This window comes from Somniosus microcephalus, chromosome 6, assembly GCF_052327205.1.
Source record: "Somniosus microcephalus isolate GS21.2 chromosome 6, FLI_Smic_1.0, whole genome shotgun sequence".
Classification (NCBI taxonomy): Eukaryota; Metazoa; Chordata; class Chondrichthyes; order Squaliformes; family Somniosidae; genus Somniosus; species Somniosus microcephalus.
In genome coordinates, this window is record NC_140992.1 from 262,755,280 (window position 1) to 262,780,747 (window position 25,468).

The window sequence follows — 25,468 nt, forward strand, 5'->3', positions numbered from 1 at the left end:
TGACTCTTAATTCAGTCATGGAATAATGTTCTTTGGACTCCATTTTGGCACAAACAGCTGACATGATGTTGCATATTCCAATCCACATAACGCCATTAGGTGCAAAAGTGCCACTGTTTATGCTTAACGGTGCAGGTAAAATTTCTCGGGTTGACAGACAATGTACCAGTCGACAAATGTGATGTATACTGGTGCATTCAATACTCTCGCCTCTTCCTGAAATTCTAAGCACCACCACGTGTATGTAGGCATTCAGGGTCCCGTAGATTCTTATGTGGTGGTGCTCTTGAGTTTCGCTGGAAGCAAGCACAACCAATGTACATGACAACAGGAGTTTGATTGCCAATTTACGACTTGACTGGTTTTATGCTCTGGATTCTACATCCTAGGGTACTTAAGGAAGTGGCCCTAGAAATAGTAGATGCATTGCTGGTCATCTTCCAAAATTCTATAGACTCTGGAACAGTTCCCATGGATTGGAGGGTAGCTAATGCAACCACACTATTTAAAAAAGGTGGTAGAGAGAAAACGGGGAATTATAGCCTATCCTCGGTAGTGGGGAAAATGCTAGAATCAGTTATAAAAGAGGTAATAGCAGAGCACTTGGGAAACAGCGACAGGATCGGACAAAGTCAACATGGATTTACAAAAGGTAAATCATGCTTCACTAATCTACTGGAATTTTTTGAGGATGTGACTGGCAGAATAGATAAGGGAGAATCAGTCGATGTGGTGTATTTGGACTTTCAGAAGGTTTTCGATAAGATCCCGCATAAGAGATTAGTGTGCAAAGTTAAAGCATATGGAATTGGGGGTAGGGTACTGACTTGGATGGAGAACTGGTTAGCAGACAGGAAGCAACGGGTGTTTTTCCGAGTGCCAGGCAGTGACTAGTGGGGTACCGCAGGGATAGGTGCTAGGACCCCAGCTATTCACAATATATATTAATGATCTAGATGAGGGAACTAGATGTAATATCTCCAAGTTTGCAGACGACACAAAGCTGGGTGGGCGTGCTTGCTGTGAGGAGGATGCAGAGAAACTCCAGTATGATTTGGACAGGTTGGGTGATTGGGCAGATGCATGGCAGATGCAGTGTAATAATGTGGATAAATGCGAGGTTATCCACTTTGGTGGTAAAAACAGGAAGGCAGATTATTATCTGAACAGCAATAGATTGGGAAAAGGGGAAGTGCAACGAGACCTGGGTGTCCTTGTGCACCAGTCACTGAAGGTAAGCATGCAGGTGCAGCAGACGGTTAAGAAGACAAATGGTATGTTGGCCTTCATAGCGAGAGGGTTCGAGGACAGGAGTAAGGATGTCTTGCTGCAGTTGTACAGGGTCTTGGTAAGACCACACCTTGAGTATTGTGTGCAGTTTTGGTCGCCTTATCTGAGGAAGGATGTTCTTGCCATGGAGGGAGTGCAGCGAAGATTCACCAGACTGATACCTGGGATGGCAGGAATGACGTATGAAGAGAGATTGGGTCGATTAGGCTTATATTCGCTAGAGTTTAGAAGAATGAGAGGGGACCTCATTGAAACTTATAAAATTCTAACAGGACTAGATGCAGGAAGGATGTTCCCGATGGCAGGGGAGTCCAGAACCAGGGGTCACAGGCTAAGGATAAGGGGTAAGCCATTTAGGACTGAGATGAGGAGGAATTTCTTCACCCAGAGAGTGGTGAACTTGTGGCATTCTCTACCACAGAAGGCAGTTGAGGCCAATTCATTGAATATATTCAAGAAGGAGTTAGATATATTTCTTAAGGCTAAAGGGATCAAGGGATATGGGGAGAATGCAGGGACAGGATACTGAATTTGGATGATCAGCCATGATCTCATTAAATAGCAGAGCAGGCTCGAGGGGCCGAATGGCCTATTCCTGCTCCTATCTTCTATGTTTCTAGTCACTGATACAGGGAACAAAACTGCAGTTGCTCAATTTACTTGGGATATCTGCAACCATCGGAGAGAGAAGACTTTTATCGCATTCATCTGGTTTTTCTCAGAGAGGACATAGCAGTTAACCCACTGTTACTATGGTTGGGATTTGCAATCCTGGATGCATATTGTAATCCTAGGATTTCAGTATTCAGTCTTGCAAATCCTGAAATAAGGAACAAGTACCAACAAAAGCCTGGGAATGGTCCTTCGTTCCAGCAGCAGCATTTACAGAAGTTTGGGAATTTCAGATGGGTTCTCTGGTTCCATAGTGTGCAGTATAGGAACATTATTTCTAATGTTGAATCAGAGGAATATTACTATTATTGTGCTGTGCGGTACCATCTTCAGTCAGAAGTGCCGAGTGGATGATTTATACTGGCCTCCTCCTGAGGTCCCCCAAAATAAAAGCCAGTCTTCAGCCAATTCGATTTACTGCACGTGATATCAAGAAACGGCTGAGCGCACTGGATACAGCAAAGGCTATGGGCCCTGACAACATCCCGGCTAACGTGCTGAAGACTTGTGCTCCAGAACTAGCCGCGCCTCTAGCCAAGCTGTTCCAGAACAGCTACAACACTGGCATCTATCCGAAAATGTGGAAAACTGCCCAGGTATGTCCTGTCCACAAAAAGCAGGACAAATCTAATCTGGCCAATTACCACCCCATCAGCCTACTCTCAATCATCAGCAAAGTGATGGAAGATGTCATCGACAGTGCTATCAAGCGGCACTTACTCACTAATAACCTGCTCACTGATGCCTAGTTTGGCTTCCACCAGGACCACTCAGCTCCAGACCTCATTACAGCCTTGGTCCAAACATGGACAAACGAGCTGAATTCTGGAGGTGAGGTGAGAGTGACTGCCCTTGACATCAAGGCAGCATTTGACCGGGTGTGGCATCAAGGAGCCCTAGTAAAACTGAAGGCAATGGGAATCGGGGGGAAAATTCTCCACTGGTTGGAGTCATACCTAGCACAAAGGAAGATGGTTGTGGTGGTTGGTGGTCAATCATCACAGCCCCAGGACATTGCTGCAGGAGTTCCTCAGGGCAGTGTCCTAGGCCCAACCATCTTCTGCTGCTTCATCAATGACCTTCCCGCCATCATAAGGTCAAAAATGAGGACGTTTGGTGATGCAGTGTTCAGTGCCATTCGCAACTGCTCAGATAATGAAGTAGTCCATGCCCGCATACAATAAGACCTTGACGACATTCAGGCTTGGGCTGATGCGTGGCGCGAATGTTACCTGCCAGTGCCAGGCAATGACTATCTCCAACAAGCGAGAGTCTAACCACTGCCCCTTGACATTCACCAGCATTACCATCGCTGAATCCCCCACCATCAACATCCTGGAGGGTCACATAAATACTGTGGCAACAAGAGCAGATCAGAGGCTGTGTATTCTGTGGCGAGTGTCTCGCCTCCTGACTCCCCAAAGCCTTTCCACCATCTACAAGGCACAAGTAAGGAGTGTGATGGAATATTCTCCACTTACCTGGATGAGTGCAGCTCCAACAACACTTAAGAAGCTCGACACCATCCAGGACAAAGCAGCCCGGTTGATTGGCACCCCATCCACCACCTTAAGCATTCACTTCCTGCACCACCGGCGTACCGTGGCTGCAGTGTATACGATCTACAAGATGCACTGCAGCAACTCGCCAAGGCTCCTTCAGCAGCACCTCCTAAACCCGCGACCTCTACCACCTAGAAGGACAAGGGCAGCAGGCACGTGGGAACACCACCACCTGCAAGTTCCTTCATCGTCGCTGGGTCAAAATCCTGGAACTCCCTCCCTAACAGCACTGTGGGAGTACCTTCACCGCACGGACTGCAGCGGTTCAAGAAGTCGGTTCACCATCACCTTCTCAAGGACAATTAGGGGTGGGCAATAAATGCTGGCCTTGCCAGTGACGCCCAGATCCCATAAACGAACAAAAAATAACTTGGGACATAATGGAACAATCACTGGTTGCAACAATTCAAAAATAACACCTGAATTTCTTCATCATTTCTTTAGATTTCAGGTTTGTCAGGGTGACAAAAGCTATTTGCAAGATTTTCTTATACCTTTGTGAGTTGGTGACACTCAAATTTATGATTGTTTCACAGTTTCCAGTAGCACATTTTTCTGAAATGACTAGATTGGCGATTTACAGTTCAAAAACAACCATGATTAGTTTTACTTTAACAGTTTCTGAATAAGTACTTGTAAAAAATTGTATAACCGTTTCTGTGTGACTGATCTGTTGACTAGCTTTCTCTGGCATTTATAGTTCAGTTTCTGTTGTGCAAGTTTACAATTTTGTGGGTTCATTTCTGGCGGCAAAGGGGCCGAAATCAGTGTTGGCAATCAGTAAAATCTCTGTTATACTGTTTATCATTTCTGCTCACAGTGCTATTGTATTTTATTTTGATTCTTTGTTTCTTTATTTAGAAAACTTTCAAATTGAAGTTTAGAATCAAGTAACCCAATTTTAGACCCCAATGAATATTTGACTTGCAATAATGCTTGTGCCTCTAATTTGCTTACGTAATGACAAAAGAAATATCATATAATACTGCAGTTAGAAGTGCACTTTAAGTCCAAAATCCTGGGATTTTCAGCTGAGAGTCCTAGAAGTTCAGTGTCGTAAAAATGGCCAGGACCCCAGGAATGCAAACCTCAGTGGTATGCCAGTCACTTGATGTTACTGGATTGATAGCTTGCTACTTCTGTTAAATGCTTTGTTGGTTTTTATTAAATGTCCTCTCCTCAGACACTGTGGGCTGGATTTTCATTGAGGAGGCGTGTAGGAGGCCGGACTACAACTTTCGGGGTTGTAGTCCCGCCTCCATCGATTTGTGGCCAACCCACGCGATTTTCACTTGATTGACCTTGTTGAGCCCGCCCAGCGGGCTCAGCAGGCCAATTAAGGCCCACCCGGCAATAGGTGACGTCACAGATTGACATTTCATTTGTCAAAAGCTTTTGACAGATGAAATATCAGCGTTTGACAGCTGTACTCCAAGTTAATTCCTTCCTCTCAGGCTGATTTAGAGATCTCTCCGGAACAGAAAGCTGAATGCTGCAACTTTTGACAGCTCGCGGCCATTCTGCTTTCTGTGCCGGTGGGATGAGGGACTCCCAAGACCTGAAGGAAGGAAGGCAGTAAAGGTAAGTAAAACTTCTTTAAACACACCAAACACACTTACCTCTGCACTCATGCACCCATCACTCACCTGAACACCGGACATCTCGAGCCCTTCAGCCCGACGGTCCGCTTCGCTAACTTGGCGTGGTTTGGCGCCGTCGGGAATCCCACACTTCAGCAATAAAGATAGGGATTAGGCAAAAAACTACCTGTTAACAGGCAGTTAATTGGCACTAATCCCCTTCCCGCCTCGGGGAGGTGGCTCCCAGTACAGGTCGGGAATCTGCCTCCTTTGAAACTGGCATGGAGGCGGGTTGGGGGCGGGATGGGTTCGTGCCCCCCCCGATTTCAAGATTTTAACCCCCCACACGCCTCCAATCCCGCCTCCACGGCCCAATGAAAATCCTGCCCTGTATGTGTCTCATAAATGACTAATGATTTGAGTTTTCCCGATGGGTCCCTGATTTCACGCAGTGAGTAGCTGAGCCATAGAGACCAGGAAGGTTCCAAGCTCAATCTTTGAACTGTGCCGAGCCAGGTGATCTGAGTTGAGATAGTGGTAGGGAAGCAACAATTGGCCTAAGCACCACAGGGTTCGGGATTGTAAATAAAGGTTCCTGCTGTTGATTGCTATCCAGTGAACACTGCAGGAAATCCTTGTGTATGAATATCAGGTGAGGACACAGCCAGGCTCTGCTGTGATGCCGCACACAGCCAAATCACTATCAAAGTTCATGCTTTTCGAGCCAGCTTGCAGAGAACGACCGCTGCTCATGCAACTGTGTTGTCAGCTCGTCAGCAAGGGATTGATGTCTCCTGAGAGGGGAGGAAATTGGCAGGGAGCAAAAAAGCAGACTGGTCTGATTTGTTTTTTGTTTTCTGTTTCTGTGCTTCGTTTTAAACTAATGAATTATAAAACAAGTTTAAAAGTTGAGTCTCATGTTGTAATTTCTTACTGATATTTAATTTTGGCTATCTAGAAATGTAAGAAGGCTTTTATATGGGAAAACATTTTGTTGCTTACATTTCTGTCATATATTTTATTTGCCATCGTGGAATGAGTTTAAAAGTTTATTCCAGAGCAGTTGCGCTTTTAGTATTGCTTAAATGTTAAATCATTGGCACAATGTTCAAACTTCAAAATCAAGTTAACAAGACTGTTTTTTGTTTACAGTCAGTGCCGATATTATGGGGGAGAGGGGGCAGAAAGGGGGAGGGGATGTGGGTTGGACAGGGTGCAAAAAGGGTGTGTGGCTTGAAGAAATTTCTGCACCCAGTGATATGAATTAAAAATAAAACTCGAGCTTTCCTGGTTAGCAGAAGTATGAACTGATGTTACTTTAGCTCGCTCACACGGTCTACTACAACAACAACAAACACCACCACCACTACCAAAAAATGGATGCTGAGCCAAGAAAGAGATATTAGGACAGGTGACCAAAAGCTTGGTCTGCAGCCTTTGACATGGTTGACCACACCATCCTCCTCCAATGCCTCTGCACTGTTGTCCAGCTGGGTGGGACTGCACTCGCCTTGTTCCTTCTTATCTATCCAGTCGTAACCAGATAATCACCTGCAATAGCTTCTCTTCCCGCTCCCACACTGTTAAACCTCTGGTGTCCCCCCCCCTCCTATTTCTCATCTACATGCAGCCCCTCGGCGAAATCATCCGAAATCACGACGTCAGTTTCCACATGTACGCTGACGACACCCAGCTCTACCTCACCATCAGCTCTCTCGACCCCTCCACCGCCTCTAAATTGTCTGACTGCTTGTTCGACTTACAGTACTGGAGGAGCAGCAATTTCCGCCAATTAAATATTGGGAAGACCGAAGCCATTGTCTTCGGTTCCCACCAAAAACTCATTCCCAAGCCACCGACTCCATTCTTCTCTCTGGCAACTGTATGAGGCTGAACCAAACTTTTCGCAACCTTGATGTTGTACTTGACCCGTAGGTGAGTTTCCGACCACATGTCTGCGCCATCACTAAGACCGTCTATTTCCACCTCCAGAACATCGCCCGACTCTACCCCTGCCTCAGCTCATCTGCTGTCGAAACCCTCATCCATGCCTTTGTTACCTCTAGACTTGACTATTCCAACACACTCCTGGCCGACCTCCCATCTTCCACCCCCCAGAAACTTAAGGTCATCCAAAACTCTGCTGCCTGTAACCTAACTCACACCAAGTCCTGTTCACCCATCACCCCTGTGCTCGCTGACGTACATTGGCTACCGGTTGAGCACCACCTCAATTTTAAAATTCTCATCCTAGTTTTCAAATCCTTCCACGGCCTTGCCCCTCCCTATCTCTGTAATCGCCTCTAACCTGACAACCCTCCCAGATATCTGCGCTCCTCTAAGTCTGGCCTCTTGCGCAACCCTGATTTTAATCACTTCACCGTTGGCGGCTATGTCTTCAGCTGCCAAGGCCCCAAGCTCTGGAATTCCCTCCCTAAACCTCTCTGCCGCTCTACCTCTATTTCCTCCGTTAAGACGCTCCTTCAAACCTACCTCTTTGACCAAGTCTGCCCTAATATCTCCTTATGTGGCTGAGTGTCAAATTTTGCTTTATAACACTCCTGTGAAGCGCCTTGGGACGTTTTACTACTTTAAAAGGCACTATATAAATACAAGTTGTTGTTTTAAGGAGGGTCTTAAAGGAGTGCGGGAATTCCAGAGTTTAGGGCCTATACAGCTGAAGGCACAGCTGCCTTTGTTGGGGTAAAGGGAGTGGGGAATGCAGAAGGCCAGAGTCAGAGGAATGCAGCGTTTGGAGAGGATTGTAGAGCTGGAGAAGGTCACAGAGATTAGGGAGGGACGAGGCTGTGAAACGATTTAAACATGGGGAAGAGAATTTGAAATTTGAGGTGTTTGGGGGAGCGAACACAGGGATGATGAGTGGACAGGAAAGGATACAGGTCAATCTTCCAAGCTAGGATTCACTTTTTACCTCTACTGAGTTTAATAAAATATATATATATTGCCCAAGCAAAATAAGTAGGGACTCTAGGTTTATTTGTGAATGGTTTCATTTTGAAAAAGGGTCCTGATGATGATGCTTTAATAAAACATGTTTTTTTTTGTGCGTGTGTTTGTGACGTGTGCATTTTTAAATGCCATTTTTTTTTTTCAAATGTTGAGCATAACAGTATTTGATCTCGCTTCTGAAAAGCATCAAATGTTGTTCTGCAGAATTGTCCGATATGTGTTTGCATCTGTGATTGTCCCTAGATGGTTAGCTGAAGGGCAATTCAACCCAGGCTGCAGGATAGACACACCCCCTAGCAATGGATTACAGAACAATATCGGTGAATATCCAGAAGCAGGTTTCCTGCTCTCTTGGTTGAGGGAGTTTACCCTAAAAACTGAGAAAAAAAATACCCAGCTACATGAATTTCTTAATTCCAGGGAACAAATTTGAAGTATGCAAATTTTGACAGCGGCAAAGGATTATACACAATGGGTTGATTGACCATGAAGGAGTAATTAATGATTGGAAATTGTGGAAAAGTAAAAGATGATGCATTAGTAAACTAATTTGTAAATATCAAGTTGTACAGATAGAACACCTGTACTGACACGACGGGCCGAACAGCCTCCTCCTGTGCCGTAAATTTCTATGATCCTTTACATATGTGCTGATGATTATGGGGAAGCACAAAGACAACTACCTCCCCAATGTTGTAAGATTTGCCTTGGGGTTGTTGCCAACTCTGCACCACACATTTTGTGGCTAGCAACAATTTGAAGTTGAGACTCATTCCCTGGGACAGTTTTTTTAAAATGCTCGTTCATGGGATGTGGGCGTCGCTGGCAAGGCCGGCATTTATTGCCCATCCCTAATTGCCCGTGAGAAGGTGGAGGTGAGCCGCCGCCTTGAACTGCAGAGGGCAGTTAAGAGTCAACCACATTGCTGTAGATCTGGAGTCACATATAGGCCAGACCAGGTAAGGATGGCAGATTTCCTTCCCTAAAGGACATTAGTGAACCAGACGGGTTTTTACAGTTTCACCATAACTGGTGCTAGCTTTTTATTCCAGATTTGTTTAATTAACTGAATTTAAATTCCACAGCAGCCGTGGGGTATTTGACCTCACGTCTCGGGCTCATTAGTCCAGGCCTCTGGATTACGAGTCCATAACGTAACAACCACCTCGCTACCGTACTGGGTACAACATTCATTTTCAATTTGGCTGCAAATTAGGCAGTGCGAATTTCAAGACCCAACATTTGACTGTAGTTAATGGGTGTAGAGGAGCACCTATAACACTCAGTCTTATAATCTGTTTAAATCATAACATGATTACATCGGATATACAGCAGAGAAACAGGCCATTCGGCACAACCAGTCCATGCCAGCGTTTATGCTCCACTTGAGCCTCCTCCCGTCTTTCCTCGTCTAACTCTATCTGCATAGGGTTGACGGTGGATAGGCAATGGCAAACATTCAAAGACCGAATGGATGAACTACAGAATTTGTTCATCCCAGTTTGGCATAAAAATAAAACAAAAAAGGTGACTCAACCGTGGCTAACCAGGGAAATTAGGGATAGCATAAGATCCAAGGAGAGGACGTATAAATTGGCCAGAAAAAGCAATAATCCTGAGGATTGGGAGCAGTTTAGGATTCAACAAAGGAGGACAAAGGGATTAATTAAGAAGGGGAAAATAGAATATGAGAGTAAGCTTGCAGGGAACATAAAAACTGACTGTAAAAGCTTTTATAGATATGTGAAGAGAAAAAGATTGGTGAAGTCAAGCGTAGGTCCCTTGCAGTCAGAATCAGGGGAATTTATAATGGGGAACAAAGAAATGGCAGACCAACTAAATACATATTTTGGTTCTGTCTTCACAAAGGAGGACACAAATAACCTCCCAGAGATGCTGGGGAACATAGGGTCTGATGAAAGGGTGGAACTGAAAGAAATCAGTATTTGTAGGGAAATGGTGTTAGGAAAATTGATGGGACTGAAGGCCGATAAATCCCCAGGGCCTGATAATCTACATCCTAGGGTACTTAAAGAAGTGGCCCTAGAAATAGAAGAGGCATTGCTGGTCATCTTCCAGAACTCGATAGACTCTGGAACAGTACCCATGGATTGGAGGGTAACTAATGTTACCCCACTATTCAAAAAAGGTGGTCGAGAAAAAGCGAGGAATTATAAACCGGTAAGCCTGACATCGGTAGTGGGGAAAATGCTAGAGTCCATTATAAAAGATGTAATAGCAGAGCACTTGGAAAGCAGTGACGGGATTGGACAAAGTCAACATGGATTTACAAAAGGTAAATCGTGCTTGACTAACCTACTGGAATTTTTTGAGGATGTAACTGGTAAAATAGATAAGGGAGAACCAGTGGATGTGGTATATTTGGACTTTCAGAAGGCTTTCGATAAGGTCCCGCGTAAGAGATTAGCGTGCAAAATTAAGGCACATGGGATTGGGGGCAAGGTATTGACTTGGATAGAGAACTGGTTGGCGGATAGAAAGCGAAGAGTTGGAATAAACGGGTCGTTTTCCGAGTGGCAGGCAGTGACTAGTGGGGTACTGCAAGGATCGGTCCTAGGACCCCAGCTGTTCACAATATATATTAATGATCTGGACGAGGGAATTGCATGTAATATCTCCAAATTTGCAGATGACAGAAAGCTGGGTGGGAGGGTATGCTGTGAGGAGGATGTCGTGAAACTCCAGTACAATTTGGACAGGTTGGATGATTGGGCAGAAACATAGCAAATGCACTATAATGTGGATAAATGTGAGGTTATCCACTTTGGTGGCAAAAACAGGAAGGGAGACTATTATTTGAATGGCAATAGATTGGGGGAAGTGCAAAGAGACCTGGGTGTTCTTGTGCACCAGTCGCTGAAGGTAAGCATGCAGGTGCAGCAGGCGGTTATGAAGGCAAATGGTATGTTGGCCTTCGTAGCAAGAGGGTTCGAGTACAGGAACAAGGATGTCTTGCTGCAGTTGTACAGGGCGTTGGTGAGACCGCACCTTGAGTATTGTGTGCAGTTTTGGTCGCCTTATCTGAGGAAGGCCGTTCTTGCCATGGAGGGAGTGCAGCGAAGATTCACCAGGCTGATACCTGGGATGGCAGGAATGACGTATGAGGAGAGATTGTGTCGATTGGGCTTATACTCACTGGAGTTTAGAAGATTGAGAGGGGATCTCATCGAAACCTATAAAATTCTGTCAGGCCTGGACAGACTAGATGCAGGAAGGACGTTTCCGATGGCCGGGGAGTCCAGAACCAGGGGTCATAGTCTAAGGATAAGGGGTAAGCCATTTAGGACTGAAATGAGGAGGAATTTCTTCACCCAGAGAGTGGTGAACCTGTGGAATTCTCTGCCACAGAGGGCGGTGGAGGCCAGTTCATTAAATATATTCAAGAAGGAGTTGGATATATTTCTTACGGCTAAAGGGATATGGGGAGAAGGCAGGGACAGGGTACTGAATTTGGATGATCAGCCATGATCTCATTGAATGGCGGAGCAGGCTCGAGGGGCCGAATGGCCTACTCCTGCTCCTATCTTCTATGCTTCTATAATCCTCTATTCCCTTCTCCCTCATATGCTTATCTAGCCTCCCCTTAAATGCATCTATACTATTCGCTTCAACCACTCCCTGTGGTAGCGAGTTCCACATTCTCACCACTCTCTGGGTAAAGAAGTTTCTTCTGAATTCCCTATTGGATTTCTTGGTGACTATCTTATATTGATGGCCTCTAGTTTTGCTCTTCCCCACAAGTGGAAACACTCTCTCTGTATCCACTCGATCAAAACCTTTCATGATTTTAAAAACCTCTATTAGGTCATACCTCAGCCTTCTCTTTTCAAGAGAAAAGAGACCCAGCCTGTTCATCCTTTCCTGATGGGTACACACTCGCTTTTCTGGTGTCATCCTTGTAAATCTTTTTTGCACCCTCTCCAGTGCCTCTATATCCTTTTTATAATATGGTGACCAGAACTGTACACAGTACTCTTGTGTGGTCTAACCAAGGTTCGATATAGGTTTAGCATAAATTTTCTACTTTTCAATTCAATCCCTCTAGAAATAAACCCGAGTGCTTGGTTTGCTTTTTTAATGGCCTTGTTAACCTGTGCTGCTACTTTCAGTGATTTGTGTATTTTTACTCCAAGATCCCTTTGTTCCTCTACCCCATTTAGATTTTTATTTTCCAAGTAATATGTGACCTCCCTATTCTTCTTACCAAAATATAATACCTCACATTTATCTGTGTTGAATTTCATTTGCCAAGTATATGCCCATTCTGCAAGTTTATTAATGTTGTCTTGTAATTTGTTGCAGTTCTCCTCAGTATTGACTATCTTCCCCCAATTTGGTTTCCTCTGCAAATTTAGAAAGTGTTTTTGATTCTAAAATCTAAATCATTAATATAAATTGTGAACAACAGTGGTCCCAGCACTGATCCTTGTGGAACACCACTTCTCACCTTCTGCCACTCTGAATAGCTACCCTTTACCCCTACTCTTTGCTTTCTGCCTTGAAGCCAGACAGTTATCCATTCTGCTACTTGTCCCCTGACTACGCATGCTCTGATCTTATTCATTAGTCTATTATGGGGTACCTTATCAAAGACCTTTTGAAAATCTAGATAAATTACATCTACTGCATTACCCTTGTCTACTCTCTTTGTTACCTCTTCAAAAAATTCAATGAGGTTGGCCAAGCAAGATTCTCCCTTTTGAAATCCATGCTGATGACTCATTTTTATTTTTGGTTTCCAGATGTTCTGTTTTCTCCTTTAGTAGGGATTCCATTATTTTTCCTACCACCGATGTTAAGCTGACTGGTCTATAGTTCCCTGGACATGTTCTATCTCCCTTCTTAAATATAGGTATTACGTTAGCTATCCGCCAGTCCTCTGGCACTACACCTTGTTCTAATTAGTTATTAAATATGTGTAGTAATACCACTGCTATCTCTTCCCGAGATTCTTTTCCGATGCGCGGATGTAATCTGTCCGGACCAGGGGTTTTATCCTCTGAGTTTTTAGTTTATTTAATATTTCTCCTCTATTTTAAATGCAGTTATCTCATTACTAATCTCATCATCCAATGTCATGTCCACCTGTTCCATCTCCCTGGAAAATACTGAAGCAAAATAATTATTTAATATTTCTGCCATCTTGCTATCGTTACCGTGGTATTATCCTGTCTATCCCTAATGGCCTTATTCCCATCCCAACCTTCCTTATTTTATTGATGTGCCTATAAAATATTTTACTATTTTGTTTCATGTTCCTTGATCATTTAATTTCATAGTTCCTTTTTGCCTTTCTAGTTTTTTTTTGACTTCTCTCCTAATCTCTTCATATTCTCTCTTGCCATGCTCTCCCCTGCTGTCCATGTACTTAGTGTATGCCTCTTTCCTTACCCTCAGTTTTTCCCGTACGTCTTTATTCATCCATGGTGTCTCATTAGTGTTTAGCTTGTTCTTGTTTTTTAGCGGAATATATTTTTGTTGGACCGTTTTAAATATTTCCCATTGCTGTTCTACATCATTGTTGTCGATTTTATTTTCCCAAGTTCTATTCTCAGCCCCGCAAAAAATCGGCTTTTCTCCAATCTATTACCCTGGTCTTCGTCATACTTATGTCCTTCTCAGTTGTTATCTTGAAGCATATTATATGATGGTCACTATTGCCTAGATGTTCCCATACTTTTACTTTTATCTGCTCTGATTCATTTCCCATTACTCGATCCAATAGCGAATCATCCCTTACATATTGGGTTAGAAAGGAGTCCTATACCCATTGTAGGAACTCCATTCCCATCCCCTTTACCTACCTCTTCTGGGCACTTAATATCGGGGTAGTTGAAATCGCCCATGATTATTATTCTGTTTTTTTTAACTAATTTCCCTAATTTGTTTGCATATTTCTTCCTCCACCTCCCTTCCACTATTAAGTGGTTTGTAGACTACCCCTATTGTGATTGATCCAAGATTATCTTTTACCTCTATCTACATGGATTCTATTTTTGTCTTGCTGATAGCTGCGTCACTTTTTTCTACTGCCATTATGTTATTCCCTAATAGGTACAGCTACTCTACCTCCCCCTTTTCCCCCCTCGTTATCTTTTCTAAATATGTTATACCCTGCAATGTTTAATTCCCAGTCCTGATTTTTCTGTAGCCATGTCTCAGTAATCCATACTATGTCTGGTTCCTCGCAACGTATTATTGCCTTCAGTTCCCCTGTTTTATTACAGACACTGTGCATTGCTGTACAGACAGTTTAACTCACTTTTAATAGCAGTTCCTCTCACTTTATTGTTAACCATCTTTTTACACTCCTGTTCTATAACTCTATTTATTTCTTGGCCATCAATGTCCTCCCTTACTTTATTCTTCCCTGTGCTCTCCTTTGTTTATGTTTAGGCTGGTTTCATTTCTTGTAGATCCCTCCCCCCGTCTTACTAGTTTAAAGCCTTTGCCACCTCCATATTTACCCTTTCCGCTCGGACACCAGTCCCATCCCGGTTCAGGTGGAGCCCGTCCCATCGGTACAGCTCCTTCCTGTTCCAGTACTGGTGCCAGTGTCCTGTGAAAAGGAACCCCTCTTTCCCACACCAGCCCTCTAGCCACATGTTAATTCTCCTGATCTGACTGTTTCTATGCCAATTTGCACGTGGTTCGAGCTGTTGCTTTTTAAGTTTGCTCCGAACTTCTGATACTCCCTCAAAAGGACCTCCTCCCTGTTCCTACTTATGTTGTTTGCTTCGACATGGACCACAACAACTGGGTTTACTCCCCCCCTTTCCAAATTCCTCTCCAGCCGCCTCGAGATATCCCTTACCCTGGCACCGGGTAGGCAACACGCCCTTCGGGATTCTCGTTCGTGGCTGCAGAACACAGTATCTATCCCCCTAATTATTGAATCCCCTATCGCTGCCTGACTTCTATTCTGCTCTTCCCTGGACAGCCTGCTGAGCCACGGTGCCTTGGTCTGTATTGTGGCTATCCTCCTTGCAGTCTTTTTCCTTGTCCTCACAAGTAGCGAGTACATCGTACCTGTTGGACAGGACCAGTGTCTGCAGGACCTCCTTCTCAACCTCTTAAGTCCTCACTACCCAGCTCTCTAACAGTCACACCCTCCCTTTCCTGAACCTGTGCTTTCCTCTATGATTTTCTGGATAAAACTATCCAGAAATTCCTCTCCCACCTTATGTTTCGGTGCGTCTAACTCGCACTCCAGCTCAATGACTCTGAGCCGGAGTGACTGAAGGCAGAGACATTTCCTGCAGACGTGGGAATCCGGGACAGACTCGCTGTTCACAAACTCCCACATACTACAGTCCCGACACACAGCCTGCCCTGCCATCTCTAATCTTTTTTATTTATTTGCTTATTGATGGCCTGAATTAATTTAATTAAAGTTTTTATTCAAACAATTATTTAGTTATATTAATTAGATTATCTAGTTAAGTTATTAATTTAATAAAGTATTAGTTATAGTTCCCCTGCTCTTAGTTTAAACCACTGCCTAGCTTAGAGAAAAAAATTGTAATACAGGAAACTCTCGATTTACCGGCACCCAAACAACCGGAAATCTCGGTTAACCGGCAAAATTCAGGAATAGGTTCAGTTAAGTTTTTCTTCATATTAGTGGCCGTTTCTTGATTCTTGGCTGTGTAATCGGGGGTTCCTGCACTTGTTGCTAAGCAACAGGGACGCTTGGTCTGTGGCCGGGCTTCTTGCACCTGTTGCTAAGCAACAGGGAAGCCTGGATTTGTTGCTGTGTACGGAGCTCTTAACTTTAACTCTCTGTAATCCGGACTTTTTGATAAACCGGCACCACGCCGGTCCCGTCGGTGCCGGATAAAGAAGAGTTTCCTGTACTCACGAACTGATCACCCACCTGCTATCCTATGGAGGCAAAAACAACATCTCCTTCCCCCTCTGCAGAGAATTCCCAGTCTCTCTCTAAATTCCCAAGTTTCACACTGTGTTTAAGATCATTCTGTGCCTCAGCAGACAGTGTTTACTTTTATACCTTTGGAGCCACACCTAAGTTACAAGTGCTGTCTGGGCTCACTGCTGACAGTAATAAGCACCTATTCAAGACAAACACTTACAGCTGACTGATAGTTAACTGCCGCTGACCGGCTATTTCTGTTAACTACAGTTTTTAAAGTTCTAAGCTAAATTCAAAATGTTAAACTAAATTTCACTTTTTACAGCTAATACTCACCCAAGATGATACAAGATGAATAGTGTTTATATTAATTAATTCCTAAAAAAAAATGAGTGCTGTACAAAGGGATACAAACACTGCTATACAAAATGAGTGCCAACATTTTATGTAAGAAATATTGTATCCCAGAATTTTAATATATAATCTGTTGGCAGATATAAAACGAATCTTGCCCTTCCATTACCAACGTATACATTTTGAAAATTAGATTAAAATTTAATACTTGTATCTGAAGTTTCTTATTTGATACTGAAATTAACTTATTTCAAAACATCCTACATAATCTGGTTTGAATATAGCTAGATCAGTCAAAACCAGGACAACAGTACATAGAAACATAGAAGACAGGAGCAGGAGTAGGCCATTCGGCCCTCGAGCCTGCTCCGCCATTCAATGAGATCATGGCTGATCATCCAAATTTAGTACCCTGTCCCTGCCTTCTCCCCATATCCCTTGATCCCTTTAGCCTTAAGAAATATATCCAACTCTTTCTTGAATATATTTAATGAACTGGCCTCCACCGCCCTCTGTGGCAGAGAATTCCACAGGTTCACCACTCTCTGGGTGAAGAAATTCCTCCTCATCTCAGTCCTAAATGGCTTACCCCTTATCCTTAGACTGTGACCCCTAGTTCTGGACTCCCCGGCCATCGGGAACATCCTTCCTGCATCTAGTCTGTCCAGGCCTGACAGAATTTTATAGGTTTCGATGAGATCCCCTCTCAATCTTCTAAACTCCAGTGAGTACAAGCCCAATCGACACAATCTCTCCTCATACGTCATTCCTGCCATCCCAGGTATCAGCCTGGTGAATCTTCGCTGCACTCCTTCCATGGCAAGAACATCCTTCTTCAGATAAGGCGACCAAAACTGCACACAATACTCAAGGTGCGGTCTCACTAAGGCCCTGTACAACTGCAGCAAGTCATCCTTGTTCCTGTACTCGAACCCTCTTGCTATGAAGGCCAACATACCATTTGCCTTCTTAACCGCCTGCTGCACCTGCATGCTTACCTTCAGCGACTGGTGCACAAGGACACCCAGGTACAAACCTGAGTGAAGTGCAACTTAACTCCTATTTGACTGAGTTGGACACACACCCCGCATTAACAAACACTTTATTTAACAACATCTTGATAACGCACAAGGTTAGTACAGCCACAAGGTTAAGGACTGATTAATCCTTAATATTCATTAACAGAAGCAAAACCATCATGTGCAATGATAGTTTGTGTATCACTATCTCTGTTGGAGTTGGCTTTCACTTAGTAACAGTATAATGAAGTTACATTGGCTAAATGCGATTACAGTAGGACCAGGCAAGATTAAAGTTACGATCTGTAACAGGTTTTCATTGTGAGATTGTCCCTTTGTAACGAAAGCATAAAATCATTCAATCTCGATGATTAAATAGTAGGCTGCTGTTGTTGGGCAGAACACTCTGGTTTTGGCTCTGGAGACCCCTGCAGCAGGTGTCTTCGTTATGCCTTTCCAGCAAACCTTGCTTCTATTTCCCTATTGCTGCTATGCTGTACCCTGTGCTATGAATCTTGTGCATTTACAGTAACTGTTACACTTTGTTGTTTTCTATTTTGATCCGAAAAATGTTGCCTTTCCTGAACCTTCAAACTTTTCACTCTTGACTACTTTCTTCGAACTTTCAACAGCTTCCTTCAGCCTTCTGATGCTTTTCACACCGTCCCAACAATCTCTGAGCTTAAACATCTCAAAAGAAGTTCCTCTTCCTGGAAAATGACCATGGTCATAAATGATGAATTGTGTCTTCTAGGCCTTAGTGCTGCATGCATGAACCTACAAACTTGGCGTTCCATGTAAAGTGCACTCTCCCGTATGGTTCTTTGTGCGGGTTGCATGGTAATTCAGTTTGAAGCATGAAAATGTATTGGGCTGGAATTTGCTGTGAATGGCCAAATAATGGCACAAGCTGTTCGTTAGACTTGCACTTTCCTATAGTCTTTCTATGGGGTTTGCATGGCAACTTTGTCAGCCAAACATCTAAACAGTGCACTGCCCTCTACAGGGCATCTGAGACCTGTGTGAACAGGCCAAGCAACTGTGTATCTCCTTAACCAATCAGATTGAAGAATCGTTAATGAGCAGCGCAGAGTCTGAACTAGGAAGTGTCAGTTAGAATTGTTAATTCAATGTCAAATCAGGTACAGAAAGCAAAATAAAGAGAGACTGGATTAAGAGAGGATAAAGGAACTAAGAAAAAGTTTAATTTTATTTTAAAAATCTCCAACACACAAAATCTGAACAAATGAGACTCCACATTTATAAAAGTTAATTTTCAGTGCCAGAGAGGTTGTTTGGCAGTAATTAAGTCTTACCACACTGTTTAAAGGGTACTTGTGGACAAGTCCTAACTTTGTTGAGTGAGTTTAGTCCGCATTTGAGGTAATTACAGGAACATCACGCCGTTAAATACATTTCAGGAAGCTTACGTCGCATCTCAGACAGCAACTTGGATATTCGCATTTAACACCGCATGTGCGCTTGCTGTCCAATTTGCACGCAAATAACAGTGAGCGCTGTTAGTCTTACTGTTATTTTCATAGCAAAATCCGACCTAATGCAAAAAAAAAAGTGCACAGGCCAAACAAAATGATCAATTAAGTCACATGGATCACTTCCAAAGGTGTTATTAAACTAAAGAGACCTGTGGCACGGACTAAATTGCTACATTTTAATTAGTTCAACAAATGATATGCGCACCATTATTCTTTTTACTCCTCTTTACTTCTTGCTCTTTTCCAGCATTGAAATCACGATAAGGAGATATACTTTCGGATCATCCCAGCAAGGCCTGGGAAGAAAACTATCTACTCAAAGAACATAGCATAATAATCTGACTTTGTTCTTTGCTTTTAACAGGGCCCAGCTCAAGCTGGTACAAATGCAGGGCATTCACACATTCTGGTATTGCCAAGTAATTAGAAGACACCTGGCTATACCAGAATGTGTGCATATTTTATATGTCTTAATAAAGATCCCAGGATACAAGGATTAGCCCTTTAAAGATGTTTCAGAATGCATGTACTATGTCATGCATCATTGATCTATTTATATATTTCTGCAGTATGTCTGTTGCACTTCAGACAGTAGCAAGTGTAAAAGGTAGAAAGACAATAATTTCCTGGTATTTTCTCTGACCGTGGTAACCCTGGCCACTTCCCAAGAGCACGAGCCAGGAATTTGCAATATCCGACAATCTACAGAGACTTTTCTGTGAAATAGCCTCTAATTAACTTGAAGTTCTACTGACTGAGGCCACTTCCACAAAAGCATTCCCCAAGCAATGGCCTTAAAGGATGGGCCATGTTAAATGTGGCTCCATTTTAGCACTGAAACATTACATTTGTGCCACAGATGCCAGACTACTGTTGAACAATGCTGTGGGAGATCAGCTAGTTAATTGTAGCACCTTTTTATGAAATGCTTAGATTGCTCTCCTCACCACCCCATAAACCTAAAAAACCAGTCAGACGGCTATTTACTGTAAATATGCTGCAGTGTAGAGTCTTTCTCTGTCCTCAATCAAACATTCGGTATAGAGCCGGAGGCTTTTGTAGAATCTTTTGGGTGCTGCAGAATGTGACCTAGCCCATAAATGTTCATCCTCGACCCTACAAACTCTGCACCTCAAGTGAGTCTGTAAGTTCAAGAATGCCGTATTTAAACTAAGGATCATAGATTAGATCATTGCACTACAAATGTGGCAATATTCCAATATTTTGGAGTTATAGTAGAGTATATTAACATAGTATAGGTGTTAGTTTAGTTGTAGAATGAACTCCACAGTGATGTAACATTTGCACCCTTTTTCTGTTACAGATTTGCCATATGGTTGGGAACAAGAAACAGATGAAAATGGTCAGGTGTACTTTGTTGAGTAAGTACACAGAGGGATGAAGCCAATGAGAATTGCATCTTTCAGCTTGGGATAATGATGTGATAGATTTGTGGGTGGACTGTGATGTGATAGATTTGTGGGTGGACTGGGATTGGAATAGAGATTTGAGAAAAATCAATATTGGATTTGGGAAGGGGCAGCAAGGCAAGGGAATACACAATTAATGGGAGGATACTGAGGTGTGGAGGAACAGAGGGACCTTGGAGTGAATGTCCACAGATCCTTAAAGGTAGCAGGACAGGTCGATAAAGTAGTTAAAAAGGCATACGGAATGCTTTCCTTTATTAGCTGAGGCATAGAATATAAAAATTGGAGTATGAATGGTTGATGGAATTGAAGCGACGAGCCATGGGGAAATCAGAATAAATTTGTGGACAGAACAAGTGATGTTTGGCAGGATGGTTACCCAAGCTGTATTTGGTGTAGTGGGGGACACTAGATTGGGTGAAGTACTTGTACATTGCTATCTCACACGGGGCAAATGTTATTGTGGCCTGGAAAATAGGGTAGGAAAACGTGAATGGGCAGGTGTTGCATTTGCTACGGGTTGCAGGTGGCATCTTAGCAGTTCGCCTGCCTGGCTCTTGACTTTTAACCTTCCCTATTCGTTTTGTTCAGTATAAAGGAGCTTGGTTATCTTCTAGATTCCAGTCCTAACAAAGTGTTTTTACCTGAAACATTAACCTGTGCTTTGTCTTTTATTTTGATGATGGAACATTTTCTTTCATCATTTTTGATGGGTACCCTATCTGAAATGGATATGTGTGCAGCGTAGAGAATCACTTGCACAACTTTACAAAGGCAACAAATCCACATTCCAAAGCACTAGTTCCTACAAGAACAAATAGATGTGTTTAGATCTGCTTATGGCTAAGGGATTAATTCTGTACAGGTGGTAAAGATGATACTCCAGCTCAATTTTAATTTGGTAATCAGAATTTGATAATCAGATGTAAACAATTAGAAAGTTAGTGGGGGGAAAAGTAAAACAGTTGGGACTAATGGATTCATTTGTTATTTAATTCTCCATTTGACTTTGTTCAGATCTTTCTTTAAAGTTAGTTATTGAAGTTGCTTATAAAATCTCTCCTCTTAGTCACATAAACAAAAGGACCACGTACCTGGACCCACGTTTAGCATTTACTGTTGAAGAGACATCTGAGAAACCAAATATTCGGCAGAGGTATGATGGAAACAGTGCTGCTATGGAAATTTTACAAGGTCGAGATCTAAGTGGCAAAGTTGTCATTGTCACTGGAGCCAATTCAGGGATTGGTAAGTCGCACCAATTTGATACCCAACATCTTGATCAATAGAAAATACTGTTTTATAGTTGGAAATTATCGAACATTTTGCCTCCCTCAGTCTAATTGCGACTTGTTGACTTTCAATCTTGGTGGTGACTCGAGCAATGGACCTCGGCCCTTAACCTTGGTTTCTCAATTAGTTATCAAAAATTTTAAATGGATGATATTTTTTCCTTTTTTATTTCTTTTTATGCTGCACATTATTAGGGAAGGCAGACCAACATGGTCCCAATCATCTATTAATAGCTTCTCTTTAGAGGTACAGGAGCATTCTAGTAAAGATATGCCAATCTCCATTTTGTAAATTCTATTGAGGAAGCTAGTTGAGGAAGTCTCGCCTGAAAAAACAAGATCACCAAGCTGGTATCCGCGATATACTGTTCACTCTGTGGACGCCCATTCCTAGCAAAAATCGTTCTCGTCAGTCATCAAAGAACTCACTGCAGAAAATGAGATGATATTCTGACTGTCTTCTCACTATGCGGGTAATGATTGAATCAACCCTGTGCTCTGCTGTGTTTTAATACAATGGGCTGTCATTAGGCTTTCATGCTAGAGCCTCTTCAGTCATTCAGTTCAATGGCTGCTTTCCAGTTTGCTAATCTACATTTTCTGTCACTTCACTAAAGCATAGTTTTGGCCGAGTGGGTTAAGGCACCATCCAGTGTGGCACTAAGCCATACGAATAAGCAGGCCCAGTTTCGGTAGGCAATATGTACTGAATTAACTCGTCTCCATTGGGGAGATACAGTTGGTGCCCCAGGGCCGGGTACAGCAATATTTAGCCAACATTGCACTCCTGAATGTTGTTTAGTGACTCTTGCTGCAAAGTGCGAGTCTGCGGATGTCTGTTGAGGGCCTGGTTTAGCTGTGACGTCAAATAACCTGCTGACATTCGCTGTTGAATGTAGAACAGGCACTTGGGTGAAGTATAGGAAGGCACTTGCACTGCATTTGAAACTCTATCCCAGCAAGAGCTGCTGCCTTCAGGAGATAAGGGGATAAAACTGGGAGAGCAAAAAAAAACTGAAGCAAAACTGATTGTCGTATTTGCATGTAAATTTCTGGCACTACACTTTTTGAAGAAAAAGATGAACTTGGAAATCCATGAGTTAGCAAGAGTTTAAATGGCTCCCATATGTTGAATAAATGCAGAGGTCACAAGCACAGGCATTCATTCGTTCAAACTGATGCTTGTCCAAATGTGTTTTAACATAGATGTCCCAGTGCTGATAGTTTGTTGTAGTTGGCTTAGAGAAAAATGCACAGAGCCATAGCTGTGTTTAAAAGCCAAAGAACAGTATTTTCTCCAGGCTTGCACCAGCCATTAAAAATGATTCTTAAGAGAGCCTTTACTTCTCTAGCCTGGAGAGGTTGAATGAAGTATCCAAATACTTATGTCATAATTAGTTGTCGAAAAACACTGTAACTCTTTGACACCTTTAAATGCAGTCACTATATATGTGAAACCTATTCTGACAGTGTACGTAGTTGAAAGATCATTGTTGAAGCACTTTAATGGTTGATACACAAATATAAGTTATAATTTGAAAATTCTGATTTGTTCCTTCAAAGCTCACTGGTCAGGAAGGATATATTTTCTTTTCTTCCACAACCTCGAATAGTTCTAGTGCAGAATGATTGTAGTGAGCAAAATCTGATGCAACTTGTATTAACAGATCTCCCTTGCCAATGGTCTGATCAATAATGGGTAGCATGTAGACACAAGCGATCAATTGATTGTATAGGTTGTCAGAACAGGCCTGTTGGTGGGTTAAAGACCTAGAAATGTCCATTTGTCACCCGCGTTCAACAATTTGAAAGAACTATTGTGCTTTGATTGACATAGTTGGCAGGAGAATCACAATCATTCAACCAACTGAAGATCAAATTTAAAAAAAATTGAATAAACACCGACCACCTCGCAGGAGTTGGCGTTTAGAATCCGGATGCACTATACAGACTACAGCTGTGTGTACCTGCCAACTTGCAACTTGACCTCATTTTGCAGGTGTTGTGTAATATAGTGATGAATTGTGGTAAGATCAGTGAGTATGTAACTGGATTGATCTGGAGAGAGGCTAAATTAGTTAGTTTAGAGTTGTGCTGGATTCATAAAGACACAAAGTTGGCTTTGTATTCTCTAGAGGTGTGTGGGGGCACATTATATACTCATTTAAAAAATATTAGGCATAAATTACGACTTGAACTAGCTAGCTTGGTTTTATCCCAAAGACGACTCGTAAAAAAAATCCTTTCCCTGCTAAAGAAATTAGGAGTGCACACAGTTGAAAGAGCCATTGTTCTGTTTATTACTTTAATGGTCGATGTACAGATTTAGTTCTACTCATTTGGTAAGAATTCAAATCTGCTGTGAAGAAAATTGTACATTAAAAAGGGCGGTACTTTTCAATTTGCATGCCAGCTTTTTTTATGTTAAACCGACGGCTTAAAAGGTACTTTATTTTAGATTCTAAAATTTGTCATTTTGGATCTTACTAATGCTATTTTGATAGTTAAACCACAGCATTACATTGGAAATTATTCTTGCTCTTGGCTTTGGACAGAACTGTAACTTTTTCACACATTGGTTTGGTTCATCTTTCATACCATCATTAAAAAAAATTACCTTAATACAGGACTTTCTACTTAATATGTTGATACTGACATCTTGGTTGTCATATTAATTAGCAAGTGCATAAAAAACTGCAGGTACTGCTCTATGCTAATTACAAATGGTTTAAATCAAATGTACAGTTTGGTTGATGTTTGAAAATTTGAAGGTTATTGAGTTGGGAAAACTGCAAGTATCATATGTTTCCTCAATTAAACATTGAAGTAACAAAACTTTGAAATTCTATTTAGTCCTTACCACCAGTTTCCTACGGCATGCCTTTGATTCAGTGCAGATTGCATGACAGCATTGCCACAGGTGAAATCAAAGGGATTGAAAATTGTTAAATACAGGAAACTTTCTGGTATCCGGCACTGACGGGACCGAGCTGGTGCCGTACCATCAAAACTGCCGTAGAAACCAGCGCTAATGTTAAAACATACGGAGCTTTTGAGCTCCGTGTGAATCAACAAACCCTGTTGCTTAGCAACAGCTTCAAAACAGCCGGCGGCAGCTTAAAAGCGTCTCTGTAGCTAAGCAACAGCTTCAGCTAGATCTTGCAGAGCCTGACTGGAAAAAAAAAGCAATGAGAAGTAAAAAAATTATAGGAAACGGCTCCTGAATTTTGCCGGTAGATAGAGCTTTCCGGACATTTAACCTCTGGTTAAACGAAAGTTTCCTGTATGACCTTTTTCACCAATGATGTTCAAACCATTTCTCCTGAATTCTGAGCTGCCCATCACGGAAATAAAATGTTCAAGTACTGTATTGAGCAGTATTGTGATTTCACAATAAAAGCATTTAAAAAGTAGTTTGTTTTAATGTAATTTTGTGATCTGAGAGGTGGCACGGTGGCATAGTGGTTAGCACTGTTGCCTCACAGCGCCAGGGACCCGGGTTCAAATCCGGCCTCGGGGGACTGTCTGTGTGGAGTTTGCACATTCTCCCCGTGTTTGCGTGGGTTTCCTCCGGGTGCTCCGGTTTCCTCCCACAGTCCAAAGATGTGCGGGTTAGGTTGATTGGCCATGATAAAAATTGGCCCTTAGTGTTAGGGGGGATTAAATACGTGGGGTTACGTGGTTACGGGGATAGGGCTTGGGTGGGATGGCTGTCGGTACCGGGTGCTAGGGTCTGGATGATCAGCCATGATCTCGTTGAATGGCGGAGCAGGCTCGAGGGGCCGAATGGCCTACTCCTGCTCCTATCTTCTATGTTTCTATATATGTTTCTATCCCAAATTGGAAATAGGTTGGCGATCAGCACATTGAGAAGTCACCGGAATTCTCCTTTTTGCTGGAGCAAAGTAT

General features: G+C 42.7%; 1 protein-coding gene across 2 annotated transcripts in view; it reads left to right on the forward strand.

The window, feature by feature from the left end:
- Positions 1 to 25,468, forward strand: part of wwox (WW domain containing oxidoreductase) — a 1,068,632-nt gene that overhangs the window by 29,794 nt on the left and 1,013,370 nt on the right. For both annotated transcript variants that reach the window (XM_085991830.1, XM_085991829.1), the window contains exons 3-4: positions 20,162 to 20,219; positions 21,337 to 21,515. In XM_085991830.1, the coding sequence (XP_085847956.1) occupies positions 20,162 to 20,219; positions 21,337 to 21,515 (237 nt within the window). The remainder of the gene's footprint in view (positions 1 to 20,161; positions 20,220 to 21,336; positions 21,516 to 25,468) is intronic.